The 13,192-nt window shown below is 37.5% G+C and overlaps 1 protein-coding gene across 1 annotated transcript; it reads left to right on the plus strand.

Moving 5' to 3' along the window:
* Positions 1 to 374: 374 nt before the first annotated feature.
* Positions 375 to 3,849, plus strand: LOC130424410 (zinc finger protein 664-like). The gene is made up of 4 exons (XM_056750037.1): positions 375 to 570; positions 758 to 840; positions 928 to 1,101; positions 1,188 to 3,849. The coding sequence occupies exons 2-4, from the start codon at positions 780 to 782 to the stop codon at positions 2,432 to 2,434; spliced, it is 1,482 nt and encodes a 493-aa protein (XP_056606015.1). The 5' UTR covers positions 375 to 570; positions 758 to 779; the 3' UTR covers positions 2,435 to 3,849.
* The last annotated feature ends 9,343 nt before the right edge of the window (positions 3,850 to 13,192 follow it).

A 13,192-nucleotide genomic window follows, 5' to 3' on the forward strand; every position in this document is an offset into this window, starting at 1 on the left:
AGGCGATATTGTAACAATATCGTAACTTTATTTGGCATAAGAAAACTTTCTCCAAAAAGGGACATTTTGGGAGCCATGAAACGCCCCCTGCTGGCAAAACAGCGTCAGCAGCATGTTGGTGCAAAAATGATCTTGTGTTGCTAAACCCATGCGTTTTTTACCGCCACCACCTTGGGTACAAAATAGTACCATGCTTTATAGACACCGAGAGATTACCAGAACTATTTATAACATTATTCAATATATGCACTGTTTCTTTTTTAATTAATTTAAAACAAATAGCCCATATAGTATACTAAAGTACGACAAATTAAGAAATCCTGCTTTTTCTTATTTCTAATAAAAAAAGTGAATACCATGCGCAAAGCCCGTTTGGCAATACACCTGAACAAAAGTAGTTACTTATCCAACAGGTTTACAGACAAGCCTCCATCATGCGGAAGTAGGAAGTAAATGTACATTACCTTAAATACTTTCTCTTACAACCGATGGGAACACGACCGTTGTGTACGTCGTGTCTGCGGACTGTTGGTGTAATTTATATGCCCGGACATCATCAGTGTGGTCTAGGTATGTGAATGTTATGTGTATGTAACTCTACTGTACTTTCTAAACCAACAAAGTTGTATTTGTAATTTCGGGTCATGTTTACAAATATCAAGGGTGCAAATATACTGTATCGACGACTGTATTTTCTGACCCTATGTTTGAGGTCAGAATTCCTACTGCTTAAAACTCAATTTATGTACTTTGTTAGCTGGTGGACAGTAACACGTGACATGGATTCTCTTCTGGAGGCAATCGAGATACTTACAAACGCATCCAGACATCAGGAGCACTGTGAGTTGTTCAGACTGTACCTGTGACAGAATTTAAAATGTACAGCTTTTTAATGTTGTTGTATAAATATATTTTCATATTATGCAGTGATTACGTTGAGAGAGGATTCAAATCTAAGCCCACCTTCTTCTGGTCACCCAAATCTGTTTGACGGTTGTGTGGAGTTGATAAAAGAGGTTGCGGAAGCCCCTGACCTGTCTCAAGACAAATGTGATTCATCTTTTCACGATTCAAGAACCACAGACATACCAAAAGAGCAAGGTAAATAAAAAGGAAGGCTATCATTTTAAACGTTTTGTTGTGCTTACTGTATTCTACTGAAAATGTTCATTTATATTTCTACTCAGAAAAGCATGAAGGTAAAAAGAAAAGAAGGTGCTCAAAAAAGAAGATAAAAAAGGGGATCCGTTCAGACAGGCCAGGCCACCATTGCTCCAAATGTGGACGAAACTTCAGAACATCAGTTCACTTAAAAAGACATCAACTTGTTCATTCAGGTATAAGGTCTCATGTTTGTCCTGAATGTGACAAGCGTTTCTTCACATCCTCTGAACTCAAAGTACATCTGCGTATTCACACGGGAGAAAAACCGTACCAGTGTTCTGAATGTGGTAAACGTTTTGCACAGACAGGATCCTTGTCCAATCACCGGAAACTTCATAAAAGCGAAAAACAACACAAATGCTCTGAATGTCAGAGAGGCTTCCATAACTTTTTAGATCTACAAGCACACAAAAGGGTTCACACTGGAGAGAAACCTTATGTCTGCACGCAATGCTGGAAGAACTTTACTACATCTGGAGCGTTGAAAGTTCATGTACGCACTCACACTGGTGAAAAACCTTACGAGTGCACAGAGTGTGGAAAGACGTTTTGCCAGCTTGGCGGACTCAAGGTTCACAGGCGCGTTCATAACGGAGAAAGGCCTTACACATGCTCTGTGTGTGAGAAGCGCTTTAAGGGACATGCGAATTTGATTGCTCATCAGCGCATTCACAAAGGAGAAAAGCCTTATCGATGTTCTGTGTGCAGAAAGACATTCAGTGACAGTCGGAGACTTAAAGAGCATGAGCCACCTCCATCAGCAGAGAAACCGTTCCATTGTAGCAAGTGTATTGAAACGTTTAGTGCTTTCTGTCAACTTAAAGACCATCAGCGGTGTCACAGGAAAGAAAAGCGCCATGCCTGTCCTGAATGTGGAAAGGCCTTCATACATTTATATTTGCTGAAGAATCACCAGCGTGCTCACTCCGATGAGAGACCTTATTCTTGCATGGTATGCCGAAAGGGGTTTCGGCGGCCATTTGACCTAAAAATGCACCAGAATATCCATAATGAAGCAAGACCTCATTCTTGCTCTGAGTGTGGAAAGAGCTTCCGCAGGACTGCAGAGCTCAGGATACATCAGAGAGTACATACGGGTGAAAAACCTTATTCCTGTGCCATTTGTGGAACGGGCTTCAAACAGATATCACAAGTCAAAGTGCACGAGCGCATTCACACTGGAGAAAGACCCTACATCTGCTCGGAGTGTAAGAAGTCTTTTAAAGACAAGAGAAGCCTCCTAACACACCAGAGAGTGCATCATAAATGAATGCAGGATTCAGTTGTTAATTGTATAGTTCACTCAAAAATGAAAATTATGTCATCAGTTAATCATACATTTTTTGGGGGATGAACAATATATGTATATATGTAAGTATTTATATTAAAGGATCAGTGTTTTTTTTTTAGGATAAATGAACAGAAATGCAATATAATAGATAACTATGTCTTCGGAGGTGTATAAAGACCTTGCATAATGAATAACCTCAACACCAAATGCCACTAAAATCTCCACATTGCTCCTTAATTAAATTAGTATATTGTGCTTAATTATTTAAGGTGAACAGGATTTTGTATTTTATTTATCATATCTACTAGTGTTGCTCAGCAATGACAACATCTTTCTGATAACATAGGAACCGGTCTTTGGACTTTCAGGGAGTGTGTTTAAATTTATTTCCAATCTTATTAACCATTTGAACAATTGAAATATCTTATTTTTTGTTATCTATTGTAATATTTGATTTATTAGATAAATAACTTTTTCAGAAATAGATTCTGCTGCATACCATTTCATTTTATAAATGGTTTTGGTCTTTTGTATCTATTGATATTATACCGTAGCTAATAGTAGCATGGTTCTGTTTTATGGTTCAAGTTCAACCAAAAGAGGGCAGTGTGTACATAAGAATGCATTGGCCATCAGCAATTTACAGTTATTGTATTTATTTTAGGATAAACCCAGGGAAAATCTGACTCTGCACCCTAACTCAATAATAAATTGTATTCTTTTAACAAGATAAATGTAATTTTATAAACAGCTTTCATTTTTCATGTAGGCCTACTATGTCGTCTGCAATAGCCCTGATAATGCATATTTGTAATAAACAAGTTTTTGTCTGTTCTGCACTAAAAAAAAGACCTGCATCAACAGAGCTAAGATTACCGAAGATAAACACATCAAATGAATAAACAGCCTTTACTCTGTATCCTCATATACTCTTCGATCAGCATGAACAGCCTTCTATATGCATTTGTTCTCTATAGTCTTCAATTGTATGCTGCAGATTTCCAGCATTATAATATGGGGTCCTCAACCTTGATTTGAATATGAACAAAATACCATCATGCAAAAAGCAACAAACCTCTAGAGATTTAGATGGCTGCCCTGTTCAAAGTACCTGCATCAAGAACAAAGGTGTTTGTTCGATAGATTAGATGCATGTGTTCATTATATATAAATGTGAATTTGTCGCAGTACTCCAGTCACACGCTGTTGTGACTAGTTATCACATCATATACTGCTTATCACATATTGCAGAAGTGTATAGTCAGACAAGAAGATTAGAAATAAGCATTCTATTTATATTCCTAACAGAAATAGGAATTTATTTTTTATACGTGGTCTTTGCTCAAAAACTATAATAAAATTCCCATTTGCCTGTTTAATTTCCTGTTTGATTATTCTTTAAAATTTCAATGCTTTAGAATTAGAGCTACATTTCACGGTATTGCAAGGTCTTCAATGTCATTATATTTTCTCTAGAATATCTTTTAAATTGTTGAAATCATACACCCCTTCACATCCCTTAAACAGATGTTGCTAATTGGGAGTTTACCGAGTAGTTTCCATTGCACAAAGCCTTTGAATTGGAGGGCCTATTATCGTCTATGGAAATAAATGAAAGTATGACAATTAGTTTTTATCCTTGTAAGTTTCCAATTTATATATAAGTTTGTCATTTTACCCAAATACAGTTTAACACATCAGTCCTTTTGCCCATAAATCAGTGTTTTTTTGGAAAAATGTGCGTTAAATGCCCGTCACTTTGACGTGGAAAGGCTTATTTTGTTTTAATTTAAATTATTTCACGTCCCTCTTCTCTCTTAAATCTCTCGATACCAAATGCTCACACTATTGATTTATACTTTACTCTAAAACATTCCTTGTTCTAGCAGTAATGAATCTACCTCAAACCATGTATCTGCAGCTCAGATTGTGATTTGTTCAATGTACAGTAAGTCACTTTGTATAAAAGACTCTCCCAAATCCAATGTGTAAATTAGATTTTGTATATTAAGTCTATCACATATACTTTGCTACATGGCAGCAGAGTGGCTGTATAGTTGGTTTCTTAAAGACTTTCTAATTAAAGACATTTTTAATTAAAGATATTAGAAATTTAATTTAAGTTTCTCAGCATTTGTTAACATGTTTGTTTGTTTATAATGTATTAAAATAAAAAAAAAGATTTGAGCCCTATATTACTGCCATTTGTTTTAAACTGCTCAGAATAGCAGGTAAAAATTAATGGAGAAATCCCATCATACTAAGATCCTCAAGGAATACGGAGTTCTTTCTTAAAAAACCATTTTATCAAATTGTTTGTAATTGTTTCTTAATCTCACAGGATTTTAACAGTGAGAGAACTAAAATTAGAAGTAACAAATGAGAGGTATTCTAATTAAATATATTCACATAATTATATCAATGATTATATCAAGAATATTAAAATGAAAAAAAATGTTTGCATATACCAGGCACTCCATGGACATAACTAAATTACTACTTTAATTGATTTTTATTACTTATACGAGAATAACAAATTATTTTAAAGATAATTAGAAGTTATTTCATTTTTATGACAATCTAATAAAAATTTGCCAGCCTTAGTTAAAAAGTGGCTTAATTAAACGGACTGCAATTAAATTCAACCAAATTGACAGAAGTTAAATATTACGGCTCTTTCTAGGACAAGTGCACAACTGTATACTGTATGAATAAAATAAACTTCTGTAAGACATAAGAGGTATAAAGAATAGCCTGTAAACATGATTAATTAAAACGGCACATACTGCTAATGTACATAAGTACATATGTATTATGCTCTACGGTACCATCTTCAGACAGGTAGAGGTTGATGTCTGCTTCACACTGCTGCAGTTTTCATTTGACACTCTTTCCCATTTCACTGCACCAATTCTTCAACCAATTCTAAAGTTAATATTGTCACTCAAGCCGAGAATGAATGTGTATAACGGATACATAGAGCATTAATAAGTAGGTTTGCTAGGCTCTACTGCAGTGGTCTGGAACCATTGGCTCGCAAGCAACACGTGACTCCAACATTGGTCGTTAAAAGAACATCATAATACATAAATATTTTGGGTTGTCCTGGCCAATACATGCATGAAGTGCCATGCTCAAGCGTCATAGACACTAATCAACGAAAAACAATGTTTCTATGGTAGCCTCTCGCGCCCGCAGCCGAGATAAGCTACCCAAGACCGCGGGGAGTTTAAAAGAGTGAACGTCATGCTTTTATTGAAAGTTAAATCAGCATTTTGGTTGCACTGTGTTTAGTTCCTCATGTCCGTCTCAGCAGTCTTTCCATACTACAGCTGTCAAAGTTGACAGAGAAGTTGCAATGCCGGTATGTATATGTCTTGACCACGTATGAACCAAACTACAACGCTATTAGCTAGACGTTAGTTATGTCTCTTTCATAAGGTGTTGTGTAGACTGGTCGGCGTATAACATCAGAGTGCCGCGAGAGCAAATCTCCAGGTGCTTTCAAAACGTTCTCGAGGTACTCTGATTTCAGACATTTGCTGATCAAGAGGAGCATTTTTAAGAAGTCGAACATACCTAATGGTGTGATGACTCATGGACGGATCACATGGTAACAGACATAGGAATGATAAAGAACCAGGAGGTAAGTACAGCAGACCTTGGAACAACAGGACCAGAACTAGGGAGATGGTTTGTGGCTGGACAAAGGTAACATCAGAGAAAGGTCTTAAAATTCATTAGGGCAGGAAGAAGTGCCTGAGAGATCTTAGTGAGGGACCTCGCATTGACCAATACTTCACAATAGGTAGGGCAAATCAGTCGTGTGAAACCCAGTGTTGGGACAAGCACAACAGCCCACAGGATATCAGAACCCCAGATGAAGCCCAAGCATAAACTTACCAGCAATCAGCAATCCGGAGACTACCCACCCGCAGCAAGCAGTAGAAATGAAAATGGATAGAAGAAGACCTCAGATGCTTTGACCTAAATCCTGCAACAAAGAATGGGCAACCATTGACTCGGATCTCGTCTTAGCTTTTATCAAACCAAAAAGAGATGTTGAAAAAATCTGGAGAAGATTGGGGAGATCATCTACAACAACGGGGTGGAAAGATTTGGAGTGAAAAGCAAGAACCCAAGGTCACATAAATCCATTAGACAAAAAGTAATTGACAGACTTGTGAGTCAAAGGAGGAGCATGAGGAAACAGTGGAAGAAGGCCACAAAAGAGAAAATGAAAGCCCTAGAGGCACTAAAAGGTGACATTAGAAGTCGCATGGCCTCGCTGCGAAGAGCAGAGAGCTTGAGAAAGCAACATAAGAAGAAGGTGCAAACCAGGACCGCTTTCTACAAAGATCCTTACAACTTGTCAGTTTAGCAAGGAGAAAACTGGGACCCTTAAATTACCTATAACAGACCTTGAGGATCACCTACGGAAAATGTATTCCAACAATCAGAGGCAGGAGCCAATCTCAATTCCAGAGGACATGCCACCAATTCAGCTACCAGAACACCAGATGGACACAAGGCCCCCTTAATGGGGCGAAGTTGAGAGTGCAGTAAAACGGGCAAGATACGCTTCAGCTCCTGGAATCAATGGTATCTCAATGGTATCAGGTTCTACAAGAAAACCCCTTGGGAGTTAAGGTACCTTTGGAGATGAATGGCTGTAGCATCGAAAAAGCATGCGATACGAAAGGTCTGGAGAACTGTTGACCAGTTTCGCCAAATTAGCCTATTGAATGTGAAAGGTACGATTTTCTTCAGCATTGTGGCCGAAAGACTCTCAGGATTTCTGAAGAGTAACAACTTCATTGACACTTAATTGACTCCAGCTAAGATTACACGCCCACCCTCCCTTTTCCTCCTTTGTCTGGTCTGTCTCCGCTGCCTCTGCTCGCTCTCTGGGCACCGTGGGTGCTGTTGACCTCTCACGGGCTGTCCGTCATCAGCGCCATCGTGCCTGGAAGGGTCCTCCTCGTCGCCTCTTGCCTCTGAGCCCCAGACTCCACCTCAGCCCATCGACCCCGAGGTGTCCCCTCAGCCACATTCTCCCTCGTCTCCATCGTCGTCCGGTCCTCCACTGGCTCGACCGGGCTCCTTCTTCCCTCCATATCCGCCTGGGTCGGTCGGCGAGCCTCCTTCACCTCTGGACTCTGCTCCTTCTGATGCACCTTGTCGCTCCATCCTGTCGGCTCAGTTGGCCTTCTCCCTCCATTCAGCCTCTCCTTGGTCGTCCGTCACTCCGGCCTCTCCACGGATTCACTGGACTCGGTCACGTGCTGGTCAGAGAGAATGGGGAACAGAGAGAGGGCCCAACAACAGAGCTCCAACAACAACATCATGCTATAAGTGATTTATAATGTATGTTGTCTGTTGTTTTTGTGCCACAACATCAATGAAAAGGCAATTGTGTCAAAATGAAGCTAAGTTAATAATTAAGGATTCATTTAAAATTAAGGGCTGACTAGCTTACTAAGTTTCCAGGTACTACAGAGTTCCCTTATAAAAATAAACTTTTAATTAAAACAAATAAAATGGCCGCTAAAGTTAAGCCATTGTAACCACAATTTAAGAGGGGTGTGACGAGACACTCATCTCACGAGAAGAGACATGAGACTGGGTTCAAGACAACGAGACGAGATTTTTAAACTTTTTAAAAAGAAATCCTCAATGATAAATATGTCTTTTATTGACCTTAACACAAAATGCAAAAAATTTAAGCATTATAAAATCAGCTTGTACTTTATGAAACACATTAAACTTCTATTTGAATTAATTATATCATGCAGAAATAAACAACTTGTTAACACAGCAAAATGTTTGGTCACAAACTCAAATGACAGGCAGTAATTGCACAAAATGTATGCTTTGTTTTCTTAACAGGTGTAGCTTTTAGTAAAGAGGTGTGGTTGTTTTTTTTAACTTTTGCATAGTGCCCGTATTAGCAGAGGTGGCGCTCACTTCACACTGTCAATCCTCCTTCCTCTGCTGACTGAATTTAGCCTTTTAGAAAAACAGTTAAAACAACAAAAAACAAATCATGTTTAATGCTTAGATTGTATACATGTTCGAGACAGATTATCCGTTTTTTAAGAGGTTTGCTGTGAGGTATTTAAAATAACATAATATGAATTTGCAGTTGCTAAACTGTATATGACACCATAGCCCCATTAGCAGATTCATTCTTATAGTGAAAAACATTTTGCTGGTAGACTCAACACATATCATAAGAGTCTACATTGCTTACTCATTTTCAATTAACTTGCTAACACAATTCATGAATATGTAAATAAGACTTTCTTAATTGATTAATCCCCGAGCTCAACTGCACTAATTATCCTTTAGTCCCTGAATCCGACTTTAAAGTATTTAACTGATGGAGAGGCAGTCCAGATGTGAAGAAGAGACACTAAACAGTGCAGTGATTAAAAATACAATCCCTCATGAAAGCATCTCAGGTTCATTAGCCCTGTAGCCACACATGTGACTGTTGACACAGAGAGTTTTTCAAGATGCGCACAAACCAACAAGGGTCCTGCGACATTAATCAAAGCTCTGGCAGCTCTTATTAACATTTCTAATTATCAAATGTGAGAATGAGCGAAATTGCAAGTTAAATTTGTCATCTTGCCGCATGTATACAACTGAACACCTCCCTAAAATATTATTTGCTTTAAAATAACAATAAAACAGAAAAATAACAATTTTCACATTAGCCCTATCAACCCACTACCTTTCAAACTTTATGTACAGGAGGATATTTCTTATGAAAACTATCCCCTCTTTTAAAAACATTTATCATTATCAGAATGTGTCATCATTGTCACCATGTCCATTTCATGTACTTTCACAGCCTGTGATTAGACTACCAGTTACACCTGATGCTCTGGGGAATGAAAGCAGGCATGGAAATAAAACAGGATGAAGGGATACTCATCAGCTCAGGTCAATTTTTACTCTGAGAATGCCGCATGACTCACAGGAACTGACTTCAATACAATGGCGTGAGATGGAAAGAGCACATAGATCTGGCTGTGAGAAAGACGGCTGTGGTCCTCTCCAACATACTCTCGTCTTAGTCAAGGAGGTGTTTCATTTATTTCACAGAACTGAGAGTTGGCATGTGTATACACTCATGTCATGTGCTTGTGTGTGTGAAAGTGAGAGAGGGCGATTCCAACAAATAAATATCCAGCTGTACCGAGGCCAAGAGGTGCAAAATTCTCCAACCACCTGCTTCCACAAAACAACTTTCTCTTTCATCCTTTGAAATACATCTTCAGCCATTTTTTTACTTTACATTAGAGCGTTTTTGCAAACAAATGGTTTAGTCCTTGTATATAGTCCCATGATGATGTGTTTATTTAAGATTATCTGAGTGATAAGCACCATAGTCTGAACTAATAACACAAAACAGAACAACATCACTTGCCAAAATCATTTGTATTCTCTCTTCTACTTATGCTCTCTCTCTATTAAGCCATGCCGGCACGCTCATATGCAGTTAAATATGCATTTGTGAAGTTATTTGAGTGTGGAATCATCTATTTTCTACCTGACATTTCATCCACTTTTACGGGGAGAGACAATGTACATGATGTCCCTGACATGCCACATAGCCAGAACTGTGAGAATAAAATGAATGTCTTTTTTCCCCATCCATCTTCAAAATGACATTGTCCGTTCTTATTTTTTTCAGTAAGCCATGTAGATTGATGTCTCGGCTTGAATCTATTAACTATATGACCTTGGGGAAGCACTAATCTAATTTTTCAAACTTTAGAGGACAGGCCTCAAGCCAGAGGGCTGAAGAACACCTGGGGAAATGCCTTATTCTGAGCTTTAAACTTAGTCCTCTAATGACTCATTAACTTTCAATTATCACCAGTCATTTAAGCAGTAATTATCAGAGAAATCATATTATATTTGCCTCACCTTTAATTAGTCTGTAACACATTTTTTACTGAATTTTTGTGTATAACCTAGAGGAAATAAAATAACCACTTAGAATTGTCCACATTAAATGGAACAATTAGATTTCTTGCTTAAAAATAGCTGAGGGGCAAGATAATCAATACTAAATAAAAGATAAAATATTTAGTGTGAGCAAATGTTTTGATAATATGGTAAAAATGATATGAACAGAATAAAACCAGTTTTGTAAAAAATTTGCGCTGCTTACTGTAGTCCACTGTAGGCACTCTCAAGAGACCCGAGTCTTATACAAAACAACCTTCAAAAAAGCACTTAATGTAAATTTATGCTCACCTTTCTTCACTAAGGAAGCTGATAGTTATTTTCGGTTGAACATGGAATGAAAGAGGACTCCTGATAGTTGAACAAGCAAAATGTATACATTAAGATTCAATATTCAGGCAATATTTCTTCTCCATTTAAAGATTCAAGATGAATATCTATGTGAAATACTGCTTTTATAAACACACTTGCATCCAGTTAATTTAAATTGTGTTCAAGGACACTTCATTTACAATACACAAAAGATAGTTAAAAGCTGTAGAAAAAAGGTTAGAAACAACAAAAGCAATTCAATGAGAAATGAGAAATTAAGGACCTTTCAATGAAGAATAGAATGTAACGTGGTTCATTTCAGCTTGATATTGTGTACCAATAGAAACAGAGTCGTGAAGCATATTTAAAAGGTCTTTATCATAGGCCTTTTTTGTGTGATTGGTGTTATGTATAAATAAACAACAAGTTTAAGGTGTGCAGAGCAGGCTTGAGTGCAGGGATTAAACAGGTTGGGTAGACTTTATAGCATCAGCCTGTCAGTAGGTTAAGGTGAAGAATTGGAAGGGAAAAGACATTGTTGATGAAGCTGCTTGGAAATGTTTGCCAAGGGTCTCTTCTAGTGGAACGTAATAGCTCTTGGAGATCTAATGATGGTTAAAAGTGAGTGGAGTGTAACACATGAGGGTAACCTGCCATCAATAATCATGACTCTTTAAACATAATGTGCTAAAAATCCCAGTGCCTGTGCAGGCATTTTTTTTTTACAAAATGAGAGGCCAGGTGTATAACATTTAGCAGCATCTAGTGGTTGGATTTGTGAATTGCAACCAATGGCTCACTCCACTCCTTCCTTTCGAAGCACAATGGCAGCTGACACAGGACTTAGATGTCATCACGTTTTTGCTTCTTTGCCGAAGGAGTTTGGCTACTGTAGAAACAACAAATGCCATAAGGGGACCTGCGGTACATAGAAATAGCTCATTCTTAGGTAATAAAAACATAACGCTTCATTATGTAAGGTCTTTATACACCTCTGAAGACATAGATATGTTTATTGTATTGTATTTCTGTCAAAAGGAACTCTATAAAGTACAAGATGTAAAATTATATATATTTTCAATAATCTCTCATTTCAACCATCATTTAAAAGAAAGCATATGCAAAAATAAAGAAACACTGTGTATCTGTATAAATCTTTGTTCATAAATAAATCCAAAACTTGACACTACCAGCACTGATAAATAAGTCATGTGACATATTAAATTTCTTTGTGAGAAACGGAGAAATCACGTAAGCAATTCATTTCACATTGTCAGTGTGGCGTAATGAATGAAATGAGGTCAGCTAGTCGTGCATAAACGTGTTTGTTTACTGCTAAGGGTCACAGCACAAGCACACCTTCTTTTTCATATTGATAATGTTAATCTTATTTATAAAGATACCATGCACAGGTGCGTAGATATGAAAGATTCAGTTGCATTGATATAAAGCCGTTGCGAAATGCAAACCGTGATTTAAATTATCTTCATAGCTTTTTGATGCACAAAATGCAGTAGGTTTATTTAAGATAAATGAAATGAATGGACTCCATTCAGTCTTTTGCATTTGTATTTCACAGTGAAATGTCTGAAAAAGAACAAACAATAGGTGGCTTGATTCATCAGAATCCTAAACGTTCTCCCTCATGTTTAACTTATGATCACATCTTCAAAGATTCACGAGAAGCTGAAAGTCATGAGAATGGAGGGATGCTCCTTGATTGATATCTTGTCTTCCTTTCGTGCTTACCCAATGGCCAATATACCGAAAAAAGTAATCACTTTCCCTCAAGCCTGAGAGAGGCTCCATTTCCCATTTATATCACACCTGAATATATAGAACATCCAAAGAGGCCATTCACTTATTCTTCCTGCACAGGTTGGTGGTGGTATGTCTTTGCATGAAAGCACCATCTGTCACTGTGTCTCCCTCAAACACACACTTATACACATTTATTTTCAAATATGCGTCACTCCTCCAGCACATATGTGTATGCCATACATAGATCATTCTAATATAATGTAGACAGATTGTATGTCAAATGCATGTTCACAGGCATTATACAACTGTGATGAATCTGTATGGTATATGGAGAGGTGTTCCTGAAGGATAATTTTCTTTGTGATCAGAACAACCTTCACCTTAACTGCCTGTATTGAAACTCATTGATAAATGAAAATGAAGGCTTTGTCAAAACACTTGGGTGCAATCAAAGAATCAGTGTCTGACAGATACATGATACTCATACATCTGAATGTAAGTCATGATGACTGTTGCATGACACATATTGTTTTTAGTTTTTGTTATTATGTTTAGAAACAGGCAGCTATTCTTTACAGTAGTATATCATTGTACTGATACTTAAATGAATAATAAAAAAAAAACTGCATGAGGCATTTTAAGTTCACAACACACAACACAAATAGTACTTTAGTAACCAGC

The sequence above is a fragment of the Triplophysa dalaica genome, chromosome 1, assembly GCF_015846415.1.
Source record: "Triplophysa dalaica isolate WHDGS20190420 chromosome 1, ASM1584641v1, whole genome shotgun sequence".
NCBI classification, from domain to species: domain Eukaryota; kingdom Metazoa; phylum Chordata; class Actinopteri; order Cypriniformes; family Nemacheilidae; genus Triplophysa; species Triplophysa dalaica.

What these genes read in the sequence shown, in the direction of transcription:
- LOC130424410 (XM_056750037.1), top strand. Translation starts at nt 780, where the DNA reads ATGGATTCTCTTCTGGAGGCAATCGAGATACTTACAAACGCATCCAGA. An exon ending in ATCCAGACATCAGGAGCACT is followed by an intron (nt 841 to 927) that starts GTGAGTTGTTCA and finishes CATATTATGCAG; the next exon opens with TGATTACGTTGAGAGAGGAT. An exon ending in AGACATACCAAAAGAGCAAG is followed by an intron (nt 1,102 to 1,187) that starts GTAAATAAAAAG and finishes ATTTCTACTCAG; the next exon opens with AAAAGCATGAAGGTAAAAAG.